At 39.2% G+C, this 26339-nt stretch overlaps 1 protein-coding gene across 1 annotated transcript; it reads left to right on the forward strand.

The window, feature by feature from the left end:
* Window positions 1–24482: 24482 nt before the first annotated feature.
* LOC121978238 (calcium-dependent protein kinase 13-like) lies at window positions 24483–25903 on the forward strand. The gene is made up of 3 exons (XM_042530610.1): window positions 24483–24549; window positions 25372–25511; window positions 25754–25903. The coding sequence occupies exons 1-3, from the start codon at window positions 24483–24485 to the stop codon at window positions 25901–25903; spliced, it is 357 nt and encodes a 118-aa protein (XP_042386544.1).
* The last annotated feature ends 436 nt before the right edge of the window (window positions 25904–26339 follow it).

A 26339-nucleotide genomic window follows, 5' to 3' on the forward strand; every position in this document is an offset into this window, starting at 1 on the left:
GAGGTTTAGCTTGATAAATCAATATGCCCGATAAGTTGGGAAATTATATTACTTATAGTGTGTGTTGTTGATTATAAAAGGAATCTGTGTCCTAGTTATCTAGGTTGAGAATGTCCCCAAGAGGAGCTCATAAGGATTGTCATGTTAAACCTTGTAGGTGGACCTAGTCCGACATGACAATAAAGTTGAGTGGTACTACTCTTGGAGCTAGATATCAATTAAGTGAGTTGTCAGTAACTTACTTAATTAGTGGACATTCGTAATCTTAAACACAGGGAGACTAACACACTCATGATAAGAACGAGCCAATAATGTAATTTGGGATTGGTGCGGTAGTGCGGTAATAATTCTTTAGTGGAATGAGTTATTATCGATGAACTTGAGTTGTGTGTTCGGGGCGAACACGGGATACTCAAGCTCATCGGAAGGCCAAAACCAATTTCTCCTCTAGGTCCCTGTCGTAGCCTCATTATAGCCTCAAGTCCATCCAAATGTAAGGCTCTTCTTGGTATCCAAGAAGGGGGCCGGACCATTGCTTGGTGACCAAGCAATGGCCGACCACATCCTCTTGAAGGGGCCGGCCCTATAGCTTGGTGACCAAGCTTGTAGGGGCCGGCCATAATAATTCAAAAAGGGAGGGTTGTTTTAAATTTTTAAAATCTTCCCTTTGTAGAAAACTATAAGTTTTAAAAGATAGATTTTAATTTTTAAAACTTTCCTTATTTGAATTAGGTCACATGTTTGAATAGAGAGTTTAAAAGGTTTTAAAACTTTCCTTTTTTAACCATCCTTGTGGTTTAAGAAAAAAAAAGGAAAAGAAGTTTTAAATTTTAAATTTTCTATCACCATATTAAAAAAGGAAATTTTATAAGAGAGTTTTTAAATTTTAAAACATGGTTTTAATTTTTAGAAACTTTCCTTTTTTAACTCATACTTTAGGAAAGAGAGCTTGTAAATTTTATAAGAGGATTTCTTCTTGTAAAATTTTTAAAAATTATTTTTCCTTTCCTTTTAATTGTGGCCGGCCACCTTGCTTGGTGCCCAAGCAAGGGCCGACCAATAGGATTAAACCAAATTCAATCCTAAACCAAATAGGATTGATCATAACCATTGATTGGTGATTGATTCAATCAAGAGGAAAGAAAAGGAAAAATAAAAAGGAAAAAGGAAAAACTCTTGGATGATTTTATTTTTTGTAAAGGGTTTTTCCTTATTTGCCTTGGGCAAGTAATATAAAATAAGGGGTGAGGGGGCTTCATGAGACACAACTCTTATTCTTTTGCTTGGGTGATCTCTTGGTGGCCGACCCTCTCTCTCCTTCCTCTCCCTTTGCTCTCTTCTCCTTGGTGGTGGTGGTGGCCGGATTTTAGAAGAAGAAGGAGGAAGATTTTGGGTGGTGTTCATCTTGGAGGATCGTCGCCCACACGACGTCCAAGGCGAGGCGAGGAATACGGCAGAAGATCTTGAGGTCATTAGCTTACAAAGACAAGGTATAACTAGTATTTTTCTTCCGCATCATACTAGTTATTTTTCTTTGTATGAATTCTAAATACAAGAGGCAATTAGATCTAGTTTATCGAATTTAGTTTTCGATTTTGTGTTTTCTTATTTTTCAAATTTGTGATTTGATTATTCTTTTTGGTTAACCTAAAGTTATTTAAGGAAATAAATATTAGCTTTCCTTAAAAGGCTTTGCCTAGGCGGTGGTGGTTGCTCCCATATCCAAGAAGGTCATGTGCCTCGCCATGTAGTCCTAGAAGCCAATTTTGGAAATTAATATTTATGAAATTAATAACCTAGGTAGATTTTAATCAATAGTATTAAGTTCCGCTTGCGATTCAAATCTAAAATCATGAAGAACAGATAAGTTAAATTTGGAATCAATGATGTTAAGTTCCGTCTGCAATTCCTTATTTAACTTCTAAAGAACACAATAGGTTATTTAAGGAAAGGTTCGACACTTGTAAAAAAAATTTTGTACAGTGGAACCGGTACGTTTTCCTAGGTTTAACCAACAGCCTCTTATAGGCGAGTTGGATGTACTTTGGTTTAATATTGAACAAAAATTGGTTTGGTTTAGTTATGAACCAAAGTTAGTTTGATTTTACACCAAATTGGTTTGGTTTTTGACCCAAGCATATTGCAAGTGGATTCGGTTGGCTTAATGAGTACGGGTTTGATCTTGTTTATCAAACCCAGATGGGGATGTATTTAATACTCCTCCATGTGAGAGAATTAGACACCAATCTTTTAGGGTTTAGGTCTTCTCCTCCTCTTCAGTGTCGTCGATTACGACGTTGATGCCCCTTCGAGTCGATTTCGGTGCCGACATCCCTTGCCATCGATTTCAGCACCAACACCCTAGCCACCGGCAACTGTCTATGCTTTGGATAGCAACTTCCCTTTCCACCGAATTCAATGTCGTTGAATTCGATGCTGCTGATTTTGGTGCTAGCAACTAGTTGTCATCGCCCATATAAACGAGTCAGAGTTCCTTTGTTGGATCATGTCGTCCTCCTCCTTTGGCTAGTACCAAAGAGTAGACAAGACTTGTGACTTCGTGAAGTCATCTCGAAAGTATCTCGGCGTGGATACTAATAGAGGTTAGCTACAAGTTCTTTTCAACGTTCAATTATGAACTCAAAGGTATAACTCCTAATCAAATATTTTATTCTATGATTATGTCTATGTCTGTTTGTTCCTATGTATGTGTGTGATGCATGTTGTAATAATTTAGAAAATTATTATGCTTCCTCTACAAGTTTTTCAAAAATAAATTTTAAAACCCACATAGACACACCCGAATATAACATGGCATAAATCATGGCATCATTCATGATATAAATCATGGCATCAATCATGACATCGTTGTCATAAATTAATTAGGAAATAAAAATATGATAAAGAATTTGATTTTCATAAACCATAACTTTGATTAGGAAAAAAAATTCAAATCTAATTCTATATTTTATTAAGAAATAATTTCCAAATTAGAAAGTTCTTATTTAAATTAGGAAATAAATTCCAAAATTGAATTTTTCTTAAAAGATTAGGAAATAATTTTCATGATTAGAATTTCATAACAAATTAGGAAATAATTCCTAAAATTGAAAATTCTACATTGGATTAGGAAACAATCTCTTTATCTGATATTTCCTAATTTTTTAAATAAAATTTTACAACAACCTATGACATGCAAAACAAAGATCTATGATCTATGTCAAAGGCACATTCAACTCTGATACCACTTGTTGGAGTTGATCGTGTGAATCTCAGCATGTGTAAAATATGTTTTCAGAAAACATATAATGGAAGCGAAACAAATTCTAAATTATTATTGATGGATCGTGATAGACGAGAGAGGAGGTAAATCTCGTTTGTTCGAAATCTTTTCTTTTTGTAATAATAAAAACAAATAAAAGTATAGTTTGCAGTAGAAGAAAAAGAGATAAAAACTTAGACACGGTAGCTTTTTACTTGGTTCGTACTCCAGTAACTACTATTCCAAGGCCCACAATCCTTGATCACTTTCATTGGACAATTCTAATAGTGTTCTTCTAGAGGAAACCATATCGTACATTAAGAAAAGATGATAGTAACAATCTTACTATCGCCCACGAATAAATGTAAGTATGAAAAGATTTTACCAACAACAGAAGTCTGAAGATTTAACAAAGTTGTAAGAGAGATTTTTGGAACAGAGGTATCATCACTTGCATGAATAGTAGTAGTAGAGATAGAATGAATAGGAGAGAAAAGTTATTTAAGCTCAGACCTCAAGACCTTTTATAAACATGGTTCAGTTGACTGAACTCTCGTTTGGTCGATTGATTCTTTCAGTCGAGTAATCCTCCTATCAGTCGACTGAAGCCCGTGCCTTCCTTCTTTGCTCTGATTTGATCTGTGCAATCTCATGATCATCAGTGTTTGGTCGACAAATCATGCTTATCAGTCGATTAATCCCTAGTTTCCTTTCCTACAAAGATCTGATTTGATTGTCATTTCCTTTTATAGTTCATCGACCGATCCCATTTATCAATGACTGATAAAATGGCCAGATCAGTCGACTAAACCTCCTGTTCAATCGACCAAACCCTTAGTAAAATGAACATCTCTGAGTTATGCATGTGTGGCCACTGATAGAGCCCAATTCCAAGTTTTGAGTCAAAAGTTATGACCCTTTACATTTCAAAGGGTCATATGATCCTACAATATAGAGTTAGATAATAGATATTTATCCTACAAAATAGAGTTAGAAAATAGATATTAAATATACATGAGTATAACAGCTAGGGCTATCTTGATCTTAACTTCGATACTTCTATTGGTTTCTTTAGTTAGATCAGCACCTGAGGTTTGTTGCTACTGGGACATGACCTCACGCACTACCTCCAGTAACTTTCCTCAACTTACATACCAAACATCAGGTCCTCCAGATCTATTTGGACTTAATCGCTTAGCATCTAATCAGCTGTCAGGGCTTCCGTTTGAATCAATATCGGGTCTGTTACGATTCTGCAAGTGCACGGATTCATCGTCAGTAATAAAGATTATCGATCCCACGAGGACTGGTTATAAGCACTAGCAATAGTTCGCTTAGGATTAGCTAAACTATCGATGATGTGTAAGTTATCTAAAGAAAAGAGATTGGGAAGTAGAAGCGAGAACTAGTGAAGAGAGAGTAATCTAACTTGGTTTATGAAGAGTTCTAGGAGTTTGGTTTCATTGTGGTGGCATTGATATATCACGTTCTATCCTTTATTCACTGTCCATCAACATGTATTTGCCGGAAGCTAAAGCAACCATCCTTAAGCACCCAATAAAGAAGATCCCTATGAAATCCTGTTACGGTTAACCCCTGTCACTAGGGCGTCTCGGTAGATCACAAGAACGCAACTCTAATTGGTGTCATTAAGGATAGAAATAAGGGTTTGGTTTGGTCTCTTACTTCCTTGTGGAGAAGTTGCCTCTCCCTTCAAGAAAATACCTTAAATGTCCGTGAACGGGTTACCCCTGTCAGTAGGGCCCCTCGGATATACGATCTAACATATTCTCTCTACGAGGCTAGCAATTCCTATGCAATCAATTACTATGATATAGAGATCTAGCGATAGTAATTGAAACAAAGAAAGTGAAATCATCCAATGAATAAAGGCATAAATTCGAGTCTGACATCAAAACCAATCCACAACTACTCCCTAATCCTAGAACAATGAATCTACTCCATAGACGTCGGAGAAAAACCTGAAGATATAATATAACTAAGCATACAATCCTCAAAACACGAAGAGAGAAAGGATGCTTATCCAACGACGACGAGTGATCTTCGGATCCAATCCTTTTCTTCTGGAGTCGATGTGGTGATGAAGGATCGCTAGACGGAGGTCCTGGATGGCGTAGAACGGCACCAAGGTGATTCTCCCTTTGACGGCTCGCCCCCCCCTAAGGAGAAGGGTTAAAACCTTTCTTATAGGCTAGGGCACGACGTCGCGCTGCACGGCCGTGCCAATATTGCACGGTCGTGTCTTCTTTTGTCTCTGGTCATGTTGCACGGTCGTGCCGATTGGCACGGCCGTGTGAATCTGGGACTCGGCTCCTGGGACACGGCCGTGCAGGAATTGCACGGTCGTGCATTGCTTGGCTGTGGTCATGGGGGGCATGGCCGTGCAGGATTGCATGACTATGCAAAGATCTGTCTCTGGTTGGCCACACGGTCGTGCACTTCTCCTCTTCTGTTTGGCCACACGGTCGTGCGAGGTTGCACGGTCGTGTTCTCTGGCTTGTTCCGGTGCATCGACAATCGTTATTTTTGCTCCAAAAGTTGTCCCTGTCAACACAAAACTAAACAAAAAATAGATATCCGAACAAAAAAATATATATGATGAGTATATGATAAAAGAGACGATCATGCAAAGAATATATACGTATAGAGCAAGTGAATGTGCGTTAAAATATGCATAAACGATCATAATATTTACGCATATCAGGGTCCTCCAAACCAATCGAGTCCACCTACTATATGTTAGGTCCACTTGACCCATCAAGACTTCTTGCCTGGTTCTGTAATCCGCTAAGAATTTTCTTGTCTAATATCAGGTGCAGCTAACCTACTAGGGCTTTTTGAGTTGAGCATCCTGTACACTGATTAATTCATCATATAATAACAAAACTTAACTTGAAGCTTTAACAATATCAAAACATAGGTTTGATTATGGTGCTCCTTACATCAACACAAACATCACACGCAACCACAAGAAAACACATGTTCTAGACATAACCATAGATTAAAACTTCATTTAGGAATTATACTTGTAGGATGACGTTTAACGGAAATGGCATCAACTAGCAAGACTCATAAGACTTGCCTCTATTTGTATCCACTCCAAGATTTCTTCAAGATGACTTCGGAAAGCCACAAGTCGTGTCTCTGTTTCAGTACTAACCCAAGGGATAAGATGACGCTATCTGAAAGAAAAACCCATGGTTCGATTTGGTGCCCAGCAGTAATTGCAACTCGGCAACACCAAAAGGAAGGCACAACAACCTCTTGGCTATTGTCCGCAACTAGAGGTGCTGCTACCAGTAGTTATGGATGACAATAGTGTTAAGATGTATACTAAAAGCCTAGCTTTTGGTATAAACATTTATCTAGAAATAAGAATCACATTGGTCAAATGTCTACATTTATGATAAATGTAGTTGTTCAATTAATTTATATTGTAGACAACATGGTGTGTGGTGTCACACACAGAAGATCATATTATCAGTACCTTATAAATTATAAACAGTAGCTCACAACCAAGATGAAAAGGAACAAACCATTAGAAGGTCGTAGTGTAATTAGGTATTAGTTTATCTTAACTATATAATTACACTAGTACACTTAGAGTGTATTGAGTAGGACCATTAGAGGTCGTTTCTTTTATACTGACTTTATAAAAGAACAAAGACCTCAGTTATTATGGAAGTGTGTGCTCTTAATTCTAATATAATAACAAGCACATATATTTGATATTTATTTCTTTAATTTATTAATGGGTGAGATTTAGTTCGATAAATCAATAAGCCCGATAAGTTGGGAAATGATATCACTTATAGTGTGTGTTGTTGATTATAGAAGGAAACTGTGTCCTAGTAATCTAGGTTGAGAATGTCCCCAAGAGGAGCTCATAAGGATTGTCATGTTAAACCCTGCAGGTGGACTTAGTCCGACATGATGATAAGGTTGAGTGGTACTACTTTTGGACTAAGATATTAATTAAATGAGTTGTCAGTAACTCACTTAATTAGTGGGCAATCGACATCTTAAACACAGGGAGCCTAACACACTCATAATAAGGAGCCCAAAATGTAATTTGGGATTGGTGCGGTAGTTCAATAATAGTTCTCTAGTGGAATGAATTATTATTAATAAAATTAAGTTGGGTGTTCGGGGTGAACACGTGATGCTTAATTTATCGGGAGACCAAAACCAATTCCTCCTCTCGGTCCCTATCGTAGCCTCTTGTATATAGAGATTTATACCCACCACATACCCACCTTCTTACCCATCCAATGGGGCCGGCCAAGCTAGCTTGAAATCCAAGCTAGGGCCGGCCAAGACCAAGTGGATGAGCCAAGTTGGTGGCCGGACAAAGCTTGGGTCCCAAGCTTAGGTGGCCGGCCACTAAAATATTTAAAAGAATTTTTATTAAAATTATTTCTTATGTGGATACCATGGTTTTAAAAGAAAGTTTAAAAAATTAAAAATTTCATTTTATAGCTTTCTACAAAAGATTAAGAGAAGAGATTAATCTCTTTCCTTATTTGTAGATTAAAAGGATGGTTTTAATTTTTTGGTAAAAACTTTCCTTATTTGTAAATCATCTACATGTTTAAAAGAGAGTTTAAAATTTGAAATCTTTCCTTATTTGTTGATTAAAAGGTGGATTTTAAATTTTAAGAAAACTTTCCTTTTTAACTATGTTCATGATTTAAAAGAGAGTTTAAAAATTAAATATTCTCTTTTATAAGTTTCTATAAGAGATTAAGAAAAGATTTGATATCTTTCCTTATTTAGATTAAAAGAGATTTTAATTTTTAGAGATAACTTTCTTTTTATCCACATGTTTAAAAGAAAGATTTTAATTTAGAAAATTTTCTTTTTATTAACCAATCATGAAGGGATGAAAATTATTGGAGAAATTTTTTTTATAAATTTCTGGAGACAAATTAGGAAGTTTTAATTAATTAAAACTCTCCATGTTTGTAGCTTTAATATGGCCGACCATTATAATTGATGAGAAGAAAATTGTTTTTAATTAAATAAATTTTCTTTTTCAATGGCAAAAGAATTAAGGAAGTTTTTATTAAATTTTCCTTATTTGCCAAGACCAAGGATTATAAAAGAGAGGGTAGAGGAGGCTTCATGGTGAACGACTCTATTTTATTTTCTCCCTCTTTTCTTCCTTGGTGTGGCCGACCCTTCTCCTTTTCTCTCTTCCTCTTGTGTGGCCGAAATCCTTTATCTCTTGGAGCTTGGAGGAGGTGGCCGGATTTAGCTTGAGGAAGAAGGAGAGAAAGCTTGCATCCCTTGGAGCTTGGTTGGTGAAAAAAAAAGTTCTTCATCCTTTAGAAGATATGCTAGGCCGAAACTTGAAGGAAGGAAGAAGAAGGTGCCTTAGTAGTTCTCGTCTCGGAAGATCGTTGCCCACATAACATCTAGGATTAGAAGAGGAATACGGTAGAAGATCAAGAGGTCATTATCTACTAAGTAAGGTATAACTAATATAGTTTTCCGCATCATGTTAGTTTTATCTCCATGTAAAAATACCAAATACAAGAGGCATGCGATTCTAGTATTTCGAATTAGTTTTCGATGTTGTGCTCTTTTATTTTTCTTTTCCTTGTGATTTGATTGTTCCTTTTGGTTGACCTAAAGTTATTTAAGGAAATTAAATATTAGATTTCCTTAAAAGGCTTTGTCTAGGCGGTGGTGGTTGTTCCCATATTCAAGAAGGCCATGTGTCTCGTCATGCAGTCTTGGAAGCCAATTTTGGAAATTAATATTTAATGGAATTAATAACCTAGGTGATTTGGATCAAACGTGTTAAGTTCCGCAGGAGATCTAAGTCTAAACCTAAAAGAACAAATAAATTAAACTTAGGATCAAATGTGTTAAGTTCCGCAGGCGATCCGAGTTTAATTTAAAAGAGCACATGGTAGCTAGGAAAAGGTTCAGACCTTTGTACAAAATTTTTGTACAGTGGAACCATTAGGTTTTCTGAGTAGCAACCAACAATTGGTATCAGAGCTAGGGTTTTGCCTCTGTGTATTTGGTATTAGTTTAATTATGCACATGTTATACATAATTTAGGTAGGATAATAGTAGGATGTGCTAACTTTGTGGATGCAGGATCCAACTATTATGGCTTATAGATATTGTGTGTGTGATTGGACTCTTGGACATGTCAAGGGCATTTTATTGTGTGTGCATGATTGTATTATAAAATACAGCAGGAGCTGTATTTAGTTTTATTAGGATTTTATTTTTTGATCTAGATACATGTACATTCCTTCGAGGAATATAGGATCGAAAAATGTAAAATTCTATTTATGTCGCGGATCGAATCTTGCAAGGTGTGGAACCTTTTTAGGATCAGAGGCGCAGCGGAACAAGGAGCAAGATGGATGCGACAACTAGACCCGGTGGCGGTGGCCAAAGATGGCAGCTAGGGTTGGCGACACATGGAGGACAACAATAGATAAAAGCCATAATAGTTAAAAATTAGTTTTTCTATTTATTGCCTTTTATGTTGTGCTGTGTGTGCTTGTTAGTATGCATGTTAAGTAGGCTAGCATAGTCAAAATTCCTCACTTTAAATAACTAAGTGGGAGAGGGATTTATTTTTTAATAAATTCCACGGTCTCCATTACTGGTTTATAAGTGATGCAACAAGCTTGCGCGTTGGCTCTGAGTGCCTTCCTCCATATCCGATGAGCTTGTTTGCGGATCACTAGATTAAACTTCCATTTTGGATGACTATAGGAAGTTAATTAAGAGCGTGTGATCTTCCCCATCGGAAGGGGCACAATCTTATTAATGGACTTAGTGTTAAGTAATGGTATACACTTAGGCACGTCTAATAGTATCCTCCCCATCGGAGTCACTGCTATTATTTGTGTGACCGAAGAAAACCAACTATTAATTTGTCAAATAAATAGGTTGACAAGATAATAAAATTAAAAACTCCTCTTACAAATGTTTGATTTTGTATACGTCCACACTATCGTGGCATACAAAATTCACGGTGTTTGAGGTAATTTTATTTTGTCATAAAGATTTATTGACAAGATAATTAATAGGTAAAACCCTCCTCTTACAAATGTTTAAATTTTGTATACGTCCACACTATCGTGGCATGCAAAATTCACGGTGTTTGAGGTGTTGGTGAATTTAAATAATATTGTTTGAGGAATCAATGTTATTTTAAATTCAAAAGTTTTGACCAAATATTTGATCAAAGACAGATCAACTATTAATTTTATTCATCATAAAGTAAAGTTGACGAGATAATAAAATTAATGGATAAAATCTCCTCTTTGATTTTGTATACGTCCACACTATCGTGGCATACAAAATTCATGGAAATTTTAAGGAGTTGATCTTGACCAAATATTTTTGTGACTCTTAGGATTTAAAATGTTTGTCAATCCCCTAGTTGTTATACTATAGAAAAGACTTAGTAGTCCCAATTGTAATGATTGGAAATAGGACTTGGACATTAAGGTAGACTGTCTTCTTAGAACTAAGAATAATATAGGTGTATTTAAATCATTAGTTGAAACATGTCTAGTGGTGTTATCTACCAGAACCTGGAGTGTAGATACAGATGTCATTAATCATGACAGTAATTCATTGCAGGGTTCCAGGAAACCCGACAACTAAATGAAAATAAAAACACCGTCCACATGGGCACTACTGTCTGTAGCAATGGGAGAGGTTTATTCTCTAATAGGAATAAAATATGGATTATTAGAAATTGTCTTTACATACTAAGTTTAGAAAGAACCTGATTTCAGTTTCTAAACTATTATAGAATAGATATTATGTCTATTTTGATAACAAAGTTGTTATCAAGAAAAATAGGGAAGTTATCTATTCTGGTATGTTGGTTGACAATTTATAATCCAATAACTCCCACGATGCAACAAATGGAAATTAGTAATACATCTTCTAACTTTAAGAGAAGGCAACCTTCGGAAATGAACCAATTATATCTTTGGCATCTAAGGCTAGGTTATATTAACTTGAGTAGGATTCATTGGTAGCTGATGAACTTTTGGGTTCATTAGTAGTGGAAATCTTTCCAACCTGTGAGTCTTACTTAGAAGGAAAAATAACCAAGAAGCTTTTTAGTCTAAGGGGTATAGAGCCAAAGATATGCTAGGATTGGTTCATTCTGATTTGTGTGATCCTATGACTATCCAGGCAAGAGATAGTATCGAATATTTCGTCTATTTTATAGACAACTATTCAAGATACAAATACATTTACTTAATGTGCCGCAAGACTAAGTATTTTGATTAGTTCAAAGAGTACAAGGCTGATGTGGAGAAATATTAAAGTAAAAGTATTAAGTCACTATGGTAAGATCGTAGTGGCAAGTACCTCTTGGGACAATTTAGGAGTTACTTATCAAAAGTAGGGATTCAATTCCAACTAACTGCACCTAGTACACCCCAACAGAATGGTGTAGTAGAAAGAAGGTATAAGGCTCTTATGGAATAATTAGATCGATGATGAGTTATTACCAAATTTTTTTTAAGGATATACACTGGAAACGGAAGTGAACATAGTACCTTCTAAGTCAGAACTCTCTACTCCCATAGAATTGCAGATTGGGTGTATGTCTAGTCTGAAGCATATTCAAATTTGGGTGGTCTAGCACATGAGAGACACTGATAAAGTTGGACAAAAATTCACTTGTTTATGGGTTATCCTAGAGAAATGAAAGTAGGTTTATAGTCTTAAAAATCAGAAGGTCATTGTTAGCATCAATGACCGATTTTTAGAAAAGGACTATGTAATAAACCACGTGCCCATAAGTAAATTTGTTCTTAAGGAAATAATAAAGGACATGTCTAATCTAGTACCAACTGTAGAAGATGAAATATCATAAGAAACTTCAACACGTATCATAAATGATACACAATTACAGACAGTGCCTCATCGTAGTGGGAGGGTTGTCAAGCAACCTAAGAGATTCATATTTTGGGAGAGTCTTTGGACTTGATCCTAAATGAACATGAGCCTAATCCCGGACATATGATAAAGCACTCCAAGATAAAGATGCAGCATCTTGGCAAAGAGCAATGAATACAAAATTAGAATATGTGTAAATCTGGAAGCTTGTAGAACCACCGATGGTGTAAAAGCCATTGGGTAAAAATAGGTCTACAATAGGAAAAGATGGATAGACAGGAAGGTGGAAACTTTCAAAGCAAGGCTTGATGAAAAAGGAAACTTTTTCACTGGGAGCCATGCTTAAGTTTATCCGGATTCTTTTATCTATTTGGAAAGTGGATGTCAAGACATCATTCCTTAATGGAAGTCTTGAAGAAAGCATCCATATAAAGCAAGCAGAAGGGTTCATTGCAAAGGGCAAAGAGCATCTTGTGTGCAAGGTCAATCAGTCTATGGACTGAGGCAAAGCTTCAAGGTCTTAGAACATCCGATTTATCAAAGTAATCCATACCTATGGATTTATTTAGTAACCGGATAAGTCTTGTGTATACAAAAAGTGTGATGGAAACGTGATGGTATTTCTTGTACTATACGTAGATAACATTTTTGGTAGTTGGAAACAATATCAAAGTGTTGCTAGAAGTAAGGGTATGGTTGTCCAAACAATTCGATATGAAGGACTTGGGAGAATGTATATATTCTTGGGATCAAAGTAATAAGGGATCGCAAGAAAAGAATATGTTGCTTATCCCAAGCTTCATATATCGAAATAATCCTTGCTCGTTGTAAGCATGCAAAACTCCAAGAAAGGTTTCTTACCTTTTAGGCATGGAGTAGCTTTATCTAAAGAGATGTCTCAGAAGACATCAAAAGAAATAAAGGACATGAAGGCAGTTCCTTATGCTTCGGCTGTAGGAAGTCTAATGTATGCAATGCTGTGTACGAGACTGGATATTTGTTTTGTCGTGGGCATGGTTAGCAGATATCAAAGTAACTCTGGATAAGGACATTTGTCTGCGGTAAAGCATATATTGAAGTACCTTAGAGGCACTAGATATGCTAGCTTACAAGGCAGATAATTTGGTCCCTGTGGGTTACATGGATTTTAACATCCAATCGGAAAGGGACAATAGTAAGTCAACCTCGGGGTTTTGTGTTTACTTTAGGAGGTAAAGTCATAACTATGGAAGAGTGATAAGCATAGGTTCTTTTTCGGACTCCACCATAGAAACTGAATATATGGCAGCCTCTGAGGTAGCCATAAAAGTTGAATGACACAATAACCTCAAGATAGACTTAGATATGATTTCTGGTTTGTCCAAAGATTATTACAATTTATTGTAATAATAGTGGTGCAGTTGCAAATTCGAAGAAACCATGAGTCCATAAGACAAGTAAAACACAATAGAGCGCAAGTACTACCCAATACGAGAAATCGTATAACGAGGAGAAGTTGTTGCTGCTTAGATTACATCAAGTGATAACCTGGAAGATCTTTTCACTAAGGCTCTTAAGGCAAGAGTTTTTGATAGGCATGATGAAGGGTTGGGAATCAGATGTATGGCAGCAGATGTGACAGCTTAGTCTTTTAGTATAAGTGGGAGATTGCTAGGATGTATACTAAAAGCCTAGCTTTTGGTATAAACATTTATCTAGAAATAAGAATCATATTGGTCAAATGTCTACATTTATGATAAATGTAGTTGTTCAATTAATTTATATTGTAGACAACATGGTGTGTGGTGTCACACACAGAAGATCATGTTATCAGTACCTTATAAATTATAAACAGTAGCTCACAACCAAGATGGAAAGGAACAAACCATTAGAAGGTCGTAGTGTAATTAGGTATTAGTTTATCTTAACTATATAATTACACTAGTACACTTAGAGTGTATTGAGTAGGACCATTAGAGGTCGTTTCTTTTATACTGACTTTATAAAAGAACAAAGACCTCAGTTATTATGGAAGTGTGTGCTCTTAATTCTAATATAATAACAAGCACATATATTTGATATTTATTTCTTTAATTTATCAATGGGTGAGATTTAGTTCGATAAATCAATAAGCCCGATAAGTTGGGAAATGATATCACTTATAGTGTGTGTTGTTGATTATAGAAGGAAACTGTGTCCTAGTAATCTAGGTTGAGAATGTCCCCAAGAGGAGCTCATAAGGATTGTCATGTTAAACCCTGCAGGTGGACTTAGTCCGACATGATGATAAGGTTGAGTGGTACTACTTTTGGACTAAGATATTAATTAAATGAGTTGTCAGTAACTCACTTAATTAGTGGGCAATCGACATCTTAAACACAGGGAGCCTAACACACTCATAATAAGAAGGAGCCCAAAATGTAATTTGAGATTGGTGCGGTAGTTCAATAATAGTTCTCTAGTGGAATGAATTATTATTAATAAAATTAAGTTGGGTGTTCGGGGTGAACACGTGATGCTTAATTTATCGGGAGACCAAAACCAATTCCTCCTCTCGGTCCCTATCGTAGCCTCTTGTATATAGAGATTTATACCCACCACATACCCACCTTCTTACCCATCCAATGGGGCCGGCCAAGCTAGCTTGAAATCCAAGCTAGGGCCGGCCAAGACCAAGTGGATGAGCCAAGTTGGTGGCCGGACAAAGCTTGGGTCCCAAGCTTAGGTGGCCGGCCACTAAAATATTTAAAAGAATTTTTATTAAAATTATTTCTTATGTGGATACCATGGTTTTAAAAGAAAGTTTAAAAAATTAAAAATTTCATTTTATAGCTTTCTACAAAAGATTAAGAGAAGAGATTAATCTCTTTCCTTATTTGTAGATTAAAAGGATGGTTTTAATTTTTTGGTAAAAACTTTCCTTATTTGTAAATCATCTACATGTTTAAAAGAGAGTTTAAAATTTGAAATCTTTCCTTATTTGTTGATTAAAAGGTGGATTTTAAATTTTAAGAAAACTTTCCTTTTTAACCATGTTCATGATTTAAAAGAGAGTTTAAAAATTAAATATTCTCTTTTATAAGTTTCTACAAGAGATTAAGAAAAGATTTGATATCTTTCCTTATTTGTAGATTAAAAGAGATTTTAATCACATGTTTAAAAGAAAGATTTTAATTTATAAAATTTTCTTTTTATTAACCAATCATGAAGCACTACAATAAAAACCCTCATAGACATCAGTGGAACAACAACGGTTTTAAGCAAAAACCGATGTCTTTGAGTATTTTACACCGGTTTTTCCAAAAATCGGTGTCTATGAGCGCAGATTTTAGCTCATAGACATCAATTTTTTAGGCGATGTCTATGAACGCCCTTTTTTTCGTTAATAGACACCGATTTTAACCGCGGTTTTTAAAATCCGGTGTTAATGAACCAAAATAAAATATTTTAATATTCCCACAGCCAAAATTTGCAACACTGTGAAGTTCCCTCCAAACCTAAATCTATATCGCGCCCCTTCCTCCGCGCAACCATCTCTCTCGCCTAAACCTAAACCTAAACCTAAACCTCCGACCATCTCTCTCAACCTCATCTCCCTCTTCCCCTTCCTAGATCGACGCCCCTTCCTCTCCCGATCAGGATCAAGACACGACGCCCTTGCTTCTCCGTCCAACCACACCGCATCTCCTCCAACTCCTCCCTTTGGGTGAGAAGAGGAGGCCTTCTTCGCATTCCGATAGTTTTTCCTTCATCATCTCCGGTCCAGCATTCACTGCCACTGCTGGAGTCCTTCTTCATATTCCGGTAATTTTTCCTTTATCCATTGTCGCTAATTTCATCTTCTTGTTCCCTAATCAAATTCAAAAAGGCTTCAAGCACACAAAACGAGGAAGAAGACAGAGCACGACCGACAAACGTCCTCATTACACTTCGCACTCGACCAAGCGGAGGATAAAGATACCGCCATGGCAGCTTCCGCTTCTCATCCTCATCTCGCCTGTAACTCCGCTAACCAAGGCCACGGTTACGGAGGAGGAGGAGAAGCGTCCGCGTTGTGAAACCTCGGCCACGTTGCTCGCAGTCTCGCTTGTTTTTTTTGTTGGTCCAGTCGACGATAAAAGTTTCACCTTCCCCCAATCGGATGCTTTCTCAATTGCTTCTATCTCTTTTTCCCCAATCAAAAGGGAAAAAATGGTTCTTTTTCGTTGTGGTTGCGAGAGGTTGATTTGATGTGAAACCCTAGTCACTTCCATGCTGTTAGGTTGATTTGTGTGAGCGGAGGTATCAGATCCGAGCTGGATATGGGAAACTGCTGCCTTTCGCCAGAGGCCGTCGCCCGGGAGGACATCAAGACCTTCCCCCGTCCCCATCATGACCACGACACCCGCCCACTAGCCAACAAGAACCACCTCCGCCAGAACAGCAGCGGGCACTCCAAGTGAATGGTGGCGGTTCTTAGTGGAGACGCCAGGGTGGTGGGCGTGATCGAGGAGAAGTACATGCTAGATCGCGAGCTCTGTCGCAGGGAGTTTGTGTTGGTGCAACCTTAGGTCAAGGTTGACCTGGTTGACCCGACTCGAGTTGACTTGACTCGAGTTGTATTTTGATGTTTGACTTGGGAAGATTGTCGGTGCAACCTTAGGTCAAGGTTGACCTAGTTGTGTTGCATGTTGATGTTTGACACTCGTGAGAGAGTTCTATTCTTGATATGGGACAAGAATAGATGTTTGGGAGATTATTGGTGCAACCGTAGGTCAAGGTTGACCTGGTTGACCTGATTCGGGAAAAAGTCCAAGTATGGAGACTTGGCAACGGAAAAGTCCAAGCAGGGAGCTTGGCACTGGAAAAGTCCAAGTATGGAGACTTGGCACTGGAAAAGTCCAAGCAGGGAGCTTGGCACGCGAAAAGTCCAAGTATGGAGACTTGGCAACGGAAAAGTCCAAGCAGGGAGCTTGGCACTGGAAAAGTCCAAGTATGGAGACTTGGCACTGGAAAAGTCCAAGCAGGGAGCTTGGCACGCGAAAAGTCCAAGTATGGAGACTTGGCACGGGAAAAGTCCAAGTATGAAGACTTGGCACGGAGAAGTCCTGGTGAGTGAAGCCAGGCAGTGGAAAGTCCTAACTGGGATGTTAGGCAGTTGGAAAGTCCTGGTGAGTGAAGCCAGGAAAGTCCTAACTGGATGTTAGGCGTTGGGAAGTCCAGTGAGTGAAGCCGGGCAAGGAAAGTCCAGTGGAGCAAGGCGGAAAAGTCCCGGTGAGTGAAGCCAGATTGGAAATCCTGAGTGAAGCCGGTGAAAATCCTAGTGAGTGAAGCTAGGTGAATGAGAAAGTCCTAACGGGATGTTAGGCGGTGTGAAATCTGGTGAGTGAAGCCGGTGGAAAGTCCCGTGAGTGAAGCGCAAGGAAAATCCAGATGGATCAAGGGTGATCGGACATCCGTGTTGAGAAGTCCAAGTGAGTGAAGCTTGGCATATGGAGTCGGAGAGGGCTCGGTAGCTCGTTCTCCGAACTAGGTTAGAGAGGGCACTCTAAGCCGAGGAGTTGGATCGGTCTGCCCGACCGATCAGAACTTGCCTCGATCGGTCCGGTGACCGATCGAACGTCGCTGGCTCATCGACAATCGATCGGTCCGAGACCGATCAGAACCTCGCGAGAAGAAAACCGTGGATCGGTCTGCGACCGATCCACCTATGGCCTGATCGGTCGCACCGATCGTGAATAGATCGATGGCGTGAGGAGAGCCGATCGGTCTATGGACCGATCGGAGGTTCCTGATCGGTCCACGCACCGATCGTGGCTTGATCGCGACACCGATCGGTCCGGGACCGATCGGTGACAAACGAAGCCTCATGCGCCTAGGCTGATCGGTCTGTAGACCGATCAGGGTTCTAGCCGTTGCGACACAACGGTTAGTTTCTTCGCTGTTTCTTCTTCGCAGGTATAAAGGATCGAGGCATCTTCTGTGCGAATAGATCTCCTTCTTCCTTCTTGCTGTTCTAAGTGCTGCTGTGCTTGAGCTTTGTTGAGCTCCTCCAAAGCTTCGCGTGAGCTTCCGGCTGGGTTCCTGCTGTTGTAGGCGTCGCGTGAAGTTGCTGCTTCACCTCCAGTCGACAAGAAAGCAAGCAATTGGTAGAGTGCGATTGTATTCATATTGTATTGCTTTTCTTACTGCTCTTGTACTCTTTGTTTGCTGTTGCAAACGTTTGTGGCGAGGTTTCTCCACCCACAAGGAGTATATTGTATTAGCCGGTTCTCCGGGGACTCATCCACCGACGGATTGACCGGACTCGTCCACCTTACGGACACGCCGAGGAGTAGGAGCCCTAATCTCCGAACCTCGTTACATCCTCGTGTTAAGGTTTGGTTTTCTTCTCTTTCGTTTCTTTGTATTTTCCGCTGCGACTAACCTAATTGTAGGAAGAAACGAGAGCGATTTGGGGCGGCTATTCACACCCCCCTCTCTAGCCGTACGAAAGATCCTAACAAGTGGTATCAGAGCGAGGTCGCTCTTCATCGGATTCACACCCGTGGGAGCACAAGCGCTAGAGATGGATCAATTCGGAGAAGACATCACCATTCCACCCTTCTACAACGACAACTTCGCATATTGGAAGGTAAGGATGATGTATTTTCTTAGGACTAATATGTGGAATTGGTTTTGTGTACAAGAAGGGTTTACTCCTCCAATGGATAAAGAAGGAGAGCCTCTAGAGAAGAACAAGTGGACAAAGGAACAAGTCCATCAATCAACGATCAACAATGAGGTAACTAAAACAATTGAATTTTCATTACCTACTAATATTTTGCGTAAGATAGGTGAATACAACAATGCCAAGGAGTTGTGGGATAACTTGGCCAAGTACCATGAGGAGAGTTCCACTTCAAGCCATGAAGAGGAGCCTAGTGAGCCAAGTAGCTCACATCATGGAGGGAGCGAGTTGGGAGTTGAGGGCTACTCAACATCCAAGGAAGAAGAGGAAGTGAGTTCTTCTTCAAGATCGGAGCACGAAGAAGAAGCTTCTACCTCCGGGAGGGATGAAGAAGAGAACATCCATTCATCCTCAATCCTAGGTAACTCAAACACTTTAAGTTCAAGTAAATTGCATATAATGTGTTTTGAGTGTAGGGAATTTGGGCACTACAAGAGTAAGTGTCCAAAGAGGGTAAGAAAGACTCCACCGGCGCCAAAGGTCAAGGAAGCCGGAGTCCCGAAACGCAAGGGCAAGGAGCACATCGTGTGCTTCCAATGCAAGCAAAGGGGACACTATAGGAGCCATTGTCCGAGGGGGAGGCAACCTCACAAGGGCAAGAGACCGGGCACAACGATAGGGGGAGCTAAGGCAAACCCTAAGGTAACTTCTAAGGTTCATTATTGCAATTCTAATAAAACTCATGCTAGTAGTTTTGTTGCAATTGTTAATAATGATAAGCATGTTAACTTTAGGAACCAATACATGTGCTTAGGAGCTAAACATGTTAGCCTAGGTAAGGATAACACTAGAAATACCAACCCTAGGATTAACGCTTCTAAAGTTAAGGAAAACCTAGGTAGAAATCCCAAGAAGACTAGACACATGCCTAGGAATATCTCAAGAGAAAATGACAAATTAAAACTTGAGGTATTAGAGAGGGAAAATCAAGTCTTGAGGTCAAGACTTGATAATTTAGAAAAGGCTCTTAAAAACATGGAGAAGTCATCTCTAGGGTTTAAGGGTCAAAAACCAAAGCCCAAGGACAAGAAAGGTTTGGGTCACAAACCTAAGTCCCAAATGGTCAAGCCCACCTATCATAATGTTCCATTCGATTATGGAACAAAACCTAGGGCTAGGAAGACCACCACCAAGGTCACAAGGGGAGTCACCCCTAGAGTTGATCTTGATGAGACCCAAATGACCAAGGCTTTAAAGCCTAAGAGGGTCATTAGGAGGGTTGCTAGGGAAGTCATCCCTAGTGAATTTTTAGTGAACCCAATGAGCTCAAGTAGGTATTGGGTTCCTAGGAGCATTTTCTCTACCCCATAGATGGGTTAGAGAGTGTCAACTCCAATAAGAAGGGTAGTTAACCCAACTTTGAGGAAATTGACACTCAAGGAGCATTTTCAAGGTTTTTGGGAACCTTTGAAAATGAAAGGGGATAATCTTTATCATTCACTCCTTGGAAGAGTAAAGTGTGCCAAAGTGAGAATATTTTAATCTTATTTGGCACAATTTAAGGAAACCTAGAGAAAAACCATAATTGGGATTTTGGTTTTCTCTTAGGGATATATGGGCAATCTAGGATTAGAATTTAAGTTAACTAAGAGATTAAGGATACTTAGATAGGTAATCTAGGTATTTTATTTGTGTTAACTTACCATGGTTGTTTGCCATATGACATGTCATGACATCATGTTTAGTTTTATCATCATTTGAAATGTCATGATAGTGCTAGGCTAGTTTATATGTCATGCTTTATTTAAGTTTTCAAACTTTATGCCATGACATCATGACATTGGCACATGTTTTTACTTATGATATCATTATATGCCATGTCATCATCTCTTGCATTATAATCAATGTAATTGATTTAAGGAAAAACACATTTTGATATTGAGATCAAATTGATGTTTAGAAAATGCATGAGAACTTAGCCTAAGTTGACCTTAACCCATATCTCACATCAAATTGACTTGAATGTGGTTTGATACACTTTAGATGTGTGTGAGATATTAGGATCATGAGTTAGGATCAAGGTGCATAATTCTTGTACCTAGATGACCCTAATTCAAGAAATGGAGGATCATAGGAAAGCTTATGTACAAGTCATGTACATTTAGCCCTAAGATTATGGTCCTAAATTCAAATGGTTTTAAAAGCATTTTAAAATTGATTTGAAAACCTTGATGAAGCTTTACTAGTGATAGCATTCATCATTGAACATTGTGATACAAAGTTGAGTTAAAACTTGAACTATTTCAAAGTTTTTGAACTTTGTATCAAGATTTGAAAATGGAAACTATTTTCATAGAAAATTATTTTTCCATGGTAGTGTATGATATGAGGAATGTATCCTCAAAATTTCACAATTTTTCGAATTTTCTGAATTTATTAGGGGTTTCTGAATTTCGGGAGAAGAAAAATCAGAAATCCCTGTGATCAGTGTCTGGATCGGTCACTGGACCGATCCAGAGTGCTGTGGATCGGTCTGGTGACCGATCCAGTGAGGTCTGATAGCGTGCCAATGTGCTGAAATTCGACTGCATGTCTGAAATTTCGGCTGAAAGTTGGTTTTTAGATTTCTAAAGGTTTGAAACTCTCCAAGACATTGTTGGTGCAATGGTCAAGGGGGAGTTGGCCTTTAGGGGGAGTTTTAACTATTAGTCAAGGGGAGTTGACTTTTAGGGGGAGTTTTTACTCCTTGAGGATTAGTGATATGGGATTATCATTAAGTGGATTGTTGAGCTTAGTATCAAAGGGAAAATAAGAGTTTCAATGAAAGGTATGGGACTTTCATTAGGAAGAAACTCTTGACCTTGATACCCTCCTTATTCTTTTTGATGTGTGTCAAAAAGGGGAGAGTGTTCATTGGAGAATTATTGGAGAACCCAAGTTAGGTTATCGGTTTAACCTAAGCTAGGGAAAGATTGTCAAGGAAGAACATTGGAATACTTTTTGATGTGTGTCAAAAAGGGGGAGAATTATTAGAGAACCCAAGTTAGGTTATCAGGTTAACCTAAGGGGAGAATGTCTAGAGAATGTTCAAGGAAAGAACATTGGACATTGGAAGATGGTTGGAAAACCTAAGTTAGGTTATCGGGTTAACCTAACTTGATTATGGTTTTGTCAAACATCAAAAAGGGGGAGATTATTGGTGCAACCTTAGGCAAGGTTGACCTGGTTGACCCGACTCGAGTTGACTTGACTCGAGTTGTATTTTGATGTTTGACTTGGGAAGATTGTCGGTGCAACCTTAGGTCAAGGTTGACCTAGTTGTGTTGCATGTTGATGTTTGACACTCGTGAGAGAGTTCTATTCTTGATATGGGACAAGAATAGATGTTTGGGAGATTATTGGTGCAACCGTAGGTCAAGGTTGACCTGGTTGACCTGATTCGGGAAAAAGTCCAAGTATGGAGGCTTGGCACTGGAAAAGTCCAAGTATGGAGACTTGGCACTGGAAAAGTCCAAGCAGGGAGCTTGGCACGCGAAAAGTCCAAGTATGGAGACTTGGCACTGGAAAAGTCCAAGCAGGGAGCTTGGCACGGGAAAAGTCCAAGTATGGAGACTTGGCACTGGAAAAGTCCAAGCAGGGAGCTTGGCACGGGAAAAGTCCAAGTATGGAGACTTGGCACGGGAAAAGTCCAAGTATGAAGACTTGGCACGGAGAAGTCCGAGTGAGGAAGTGATGGAAAGTCCAGGGAGTTTGGAAGTCCCGGTGAGTGAAGCCAGGCAGTTGGAAAGTCCTGGTGAGTAAAGCCAGGCAAGGGAAATCACAGTGAGTGAAGCCAGGTGAAGGGAAAGTCTGGTGAGTGAAGCCAGGCATTGGAAATCTGGTGAGTGAAGCCAGGTGAAAATCCTAGTGAGTGAAGCTAGGTGAATGAGAAAGTCCTAACTGGGATGTTAGGCAGTGTGAAATCCTGGTGAGTGAAGCCAGGTGGAAAGTCCTGGTGAGTGAAGCCGGGCAAGGGAAAATCCAGATGGATCAAGGGTGATCGGACATCTGGTGTTGAGAAGTCCAAGTGAGTGAAGCTTGGCATATGGAGTCGGAGAGGGCTCGGTAGCTCGTTCTCCGAACTAGGTTAGAGAGGGCACTCTAAACCGGGGTTGGATCGGTCCGGTGACCGATCCGATGATATCAGTGTTTTCTGATTTCCGTGCCCGGAAATTCAGAAACTCAGATTGATGCCTGATCGGTCCGGAGACCGATCAGAATCCCGAGAAGAAAACCGTGGATCGGTCGCCGACCGATCCACCCTCGATCGGTGCACCGATCGTGAATAGATCGATGGCGTGAGGCGAGCTGATCGGTCTATGGACCGATCAGAGGTGTTCCTGATCGCACAGACCGATCGGGGCTTCGATCGCGACACCTGATCGGTCCGGGACCGATCGGTGACAAATGAAGCCTCATGCGCTTAGGCCGATCGTCCAGACCGATCGGGGTTCTAGCCGTTGCGACACAACGGTTAGTTTCTTCGCTGTTTCTTCTTCGCAGGTATAAAGGATCGAGGCATCTTCTGTGCGAATAGATCTCCTTCTTCCTTCTTGCTGTTCTAAGTGCTGCTGTGCTTGAGCTTTGTTGAGCTCCTCCAAAGCTTCGCGTGAGCTTCCGGCTGGGTTCCTGCTGTTGTAGGCGTCGCGTGAAGTTGCTGCTTCACCTCCAGTCGACAAGAAAGCAAGCAATTGGTAGAGTGCGATTGTATTCATATTGTATTGCTTTTCTTACTGCTCTTGTACTCTTTGTTTGCTGTTGCAAACGTTTGTGGCGAGGTTTCTCCACCCACAAGGAGTATATTGTATTAGCCGGTTCTCCGGGGACTCATCCACCGACGGATTGACCGGACTCGTCCACCTTACGGACACGCCGAGGAGTAGGAGCCCTAATCTCCGAACCTCGTTACATCCTCGTGTTAAGGTTTGGTTTTCTTCTCTTTCGTTTCTTTGTATTTTCCGCTGCGACTAACCTAATTGTAGGAAGAAACGAGAGCGATTTGGGGCGGCTATTCACACCCCCCTCTCTAGCCGTACGAAAGATCCTAACAGTTTGGAGTCACCTACCTCTGCCTGGACCACTTCACCGGGGAACTGCTCGCCTGCAAGTCGATCTTGAAGAGGAAGCTGCGGATGGTGGTTGACGTGGAGGACGTGCGGCGGGAGGTCGCGATAATGCGGCACCTGCCGAGGAACTCCAACATCGTGAACCTGTGGGAGGCGTGCGAGGATGACGGAGTCGTGCATTGGGTCATGGAGCTGTGCGAGGGCGGGGAGCTCTTTGACCGCATTGTGGCGAGGGGCCACTACTCAGAGCGCGCGGCAGCTGTGGTCATGAAGACCATTGTTGAGGATGTCTTCATGATCCATGAGTTCCTTCCTCAGTTCCTTGTGTTGGAATTGGCAGCAACTTGGGCGGAGAAGGGAGGATGTCTTCTCCTGCTCCTCCCTTCTGAGATGGACTGCGAAGCCCTGCATAATGGACATTGATGAAGCCGGAAGGGGCGCCATTTTGGGTACACTTATTTTCTCCTTCATCCCCCATTTCCTCCCTTCTTTCCCACTATGATCACTTGATTTCGCTGCATATTTCATTGACAAAGAACGATCATCATCTATCAGTTTAGGTCCCATGGTGTATGGCTTCTTGTACTGCGCGAAGTCCTACGAGAAGACCCTCGCCACTTTGAACTTCGCAGGTCCAATTCATCCTCATCTTCTACTGCTTGCTGATTTTTTTCCCCCTTTGATGAAGTGTCTTCTTTCTAATTAGAAAAGCTTGGACCAGTTGAAGTTTCTGTGTAGGTACGGATGTGGGCACATTGATTTAATCCTGTGATTAGGTTCAGAATAGATAATTAACATAACATTTCTTCCACTGATACTGTCTTTATCTGATTATTTTGTGTTGCTAACAATGTGGTGCAGCCGTGGAACTATCTATGCTAGTGTTTTCTTCTAAAATAGTTCGTATATTGCCGTTAATGTTGTTCTAAGGAAAGAATTTATCTCACAATTCATTGTTTACTTAACATTTTGTTCCTTGCATTTCGCTAAGTTAGTTTGCTAAAACAAAAGAACACTTCGTAAGAATGTTTTCCTTATTTTCTCCTCCTTGGTAATATTTTAAAAACTATTGGCAATGCACTTATTGAGATTGTTTTCATGTCTAATTTGAATATTTTGATCTCTGAGTGTCTGGAATGAGAAGATTAAGTTCATAATGTTATAAATGGAGTGAACTATTGGCAATGGCACTGCTTGAACAAGAAGCAATTTTTGTTCAGTGGAGTTGAGGGAGAGTTTTATTTTTACTGTATTCATCTATTTATTTTAGTCTTAAAGTTCTCCTGGTTAATGAAGTTAGAATGATTAGTTACCATATGAATGCATACTAATGATCTTCATTTTTGTTGAGTCTCATTAATGATCACTTCCAGTCAATAACATAACTTGAAGTTTAGTTTTACTATAAGGGCGTGCTCTACTTTTTTTTTTTTCTCTTTTTACCCCAATTCTAGGTGAAAGATTTTCTGAGATAGTTGGAAGCCCTTATTACATGACTCCAGAAGTTTTAAAACGGAATTATGGACCAGAAATTGATATATGGAGTGCTGGAGTTATACTCTATATCTTACTGTGTGGAGTTCCACCATTTTGGGTTGGTAAGCTTTCTATCAATAAATCTATTTTGCACACTTCATTATTTATTCTACCACTTTCTACAAATAAGTTACTTATTGTCTACTGTAAGCTTTCCATGAATAAATCTATTCTTTATTACTTCTATCACTTTATGCTAATAAGATACTTATTGTCTATTAATTAATACACTTTTTGTATTTCTTCAGATACATTTTCTATCTAACGAGCTATGATTTCTTAATTGCAAAAACTGAACAGGGAGTTGCTCAAGCAATTCTTAGGGGCGTAATAGATTTCAAACGGGAACCATGGCCTAATATTTCTGACAGTGCTAAAAATTTAGTTCGGCTGATGTTGGAACCTGATCCCAAGCTTCGGTTAACTGCAAAGCAAGGCAGTCTTTCATGATCTTTCATGATTCACATATTCAAAGTTTTTATGTGAGTATTGATTCTTCATTATTTTCTGATATGGTATTGCTAATTTATAAAGATTAGCTTGAACTAAACACAATCGTTACTGTTAGTTCCATAACAAAATATCTTCAGGATTCAGAATTGCTCATACTTCTTTTTTTTTTAATCATAAACATATTCCTTATATCCAACCCTTTTTTGTTGAATTTTACATGATTTAATTCCCTAAGTTTCTTCTCATTTTAGTTCTAGCTAGAAGAATATGAAGCCCAACTAGCGTCTATTATCACTATTAGGAAGAAAACTTTTCTTGGGTATGCCTAATGTAGTCTGACAAAAACCAGTTCAAAACTGCTATTCAATTCAAAGGATTTTTCATTTATGTGATATACATAACAGTTTAGTAATGTTCACCAACCAACTTTTAA

This window comes from Zingiber officinale, chromosome 4B, assembly GCF_018446385.1.
Source record: "Zingiber officinale cultivar Zhangliang chromosome 4B, Zo_v1.1, whole genome shotgun sequence".
NCBI classification, from domain to species: domain Eukaryota; kingdom Viridiplantae; phylum Streptophyta; class Magnoliopsida; order Zingiberales; family Zingiberaceae; genus Zingiber; species Zingiber officinale.

Bases quoted from the DNA above. Each gene is read 5' to 3' on its own strand.
- LOC121978238 (XM_042530610.1), top strand. From the start codon at position 24,483: ATGGTGTATGGCTTCTTGTACTGCGCGAAGTCCTACGAGAAGACCCTC. The intron at 24,550-25,371 runs GTCCAATTCATC...CCCCAATTCTAG, and splicing joins CGCCACTTTGAACTTCGCAG to GTGAAAGATTTTCTGAGATA. The intron at 25,512-25,753 runs GTTGGTAAGCTT...AAAACTGAACAG, and splicing joins GTGGAGTTCCACCATTTTGG to GGAGTTGCTCAAGCAATTCT.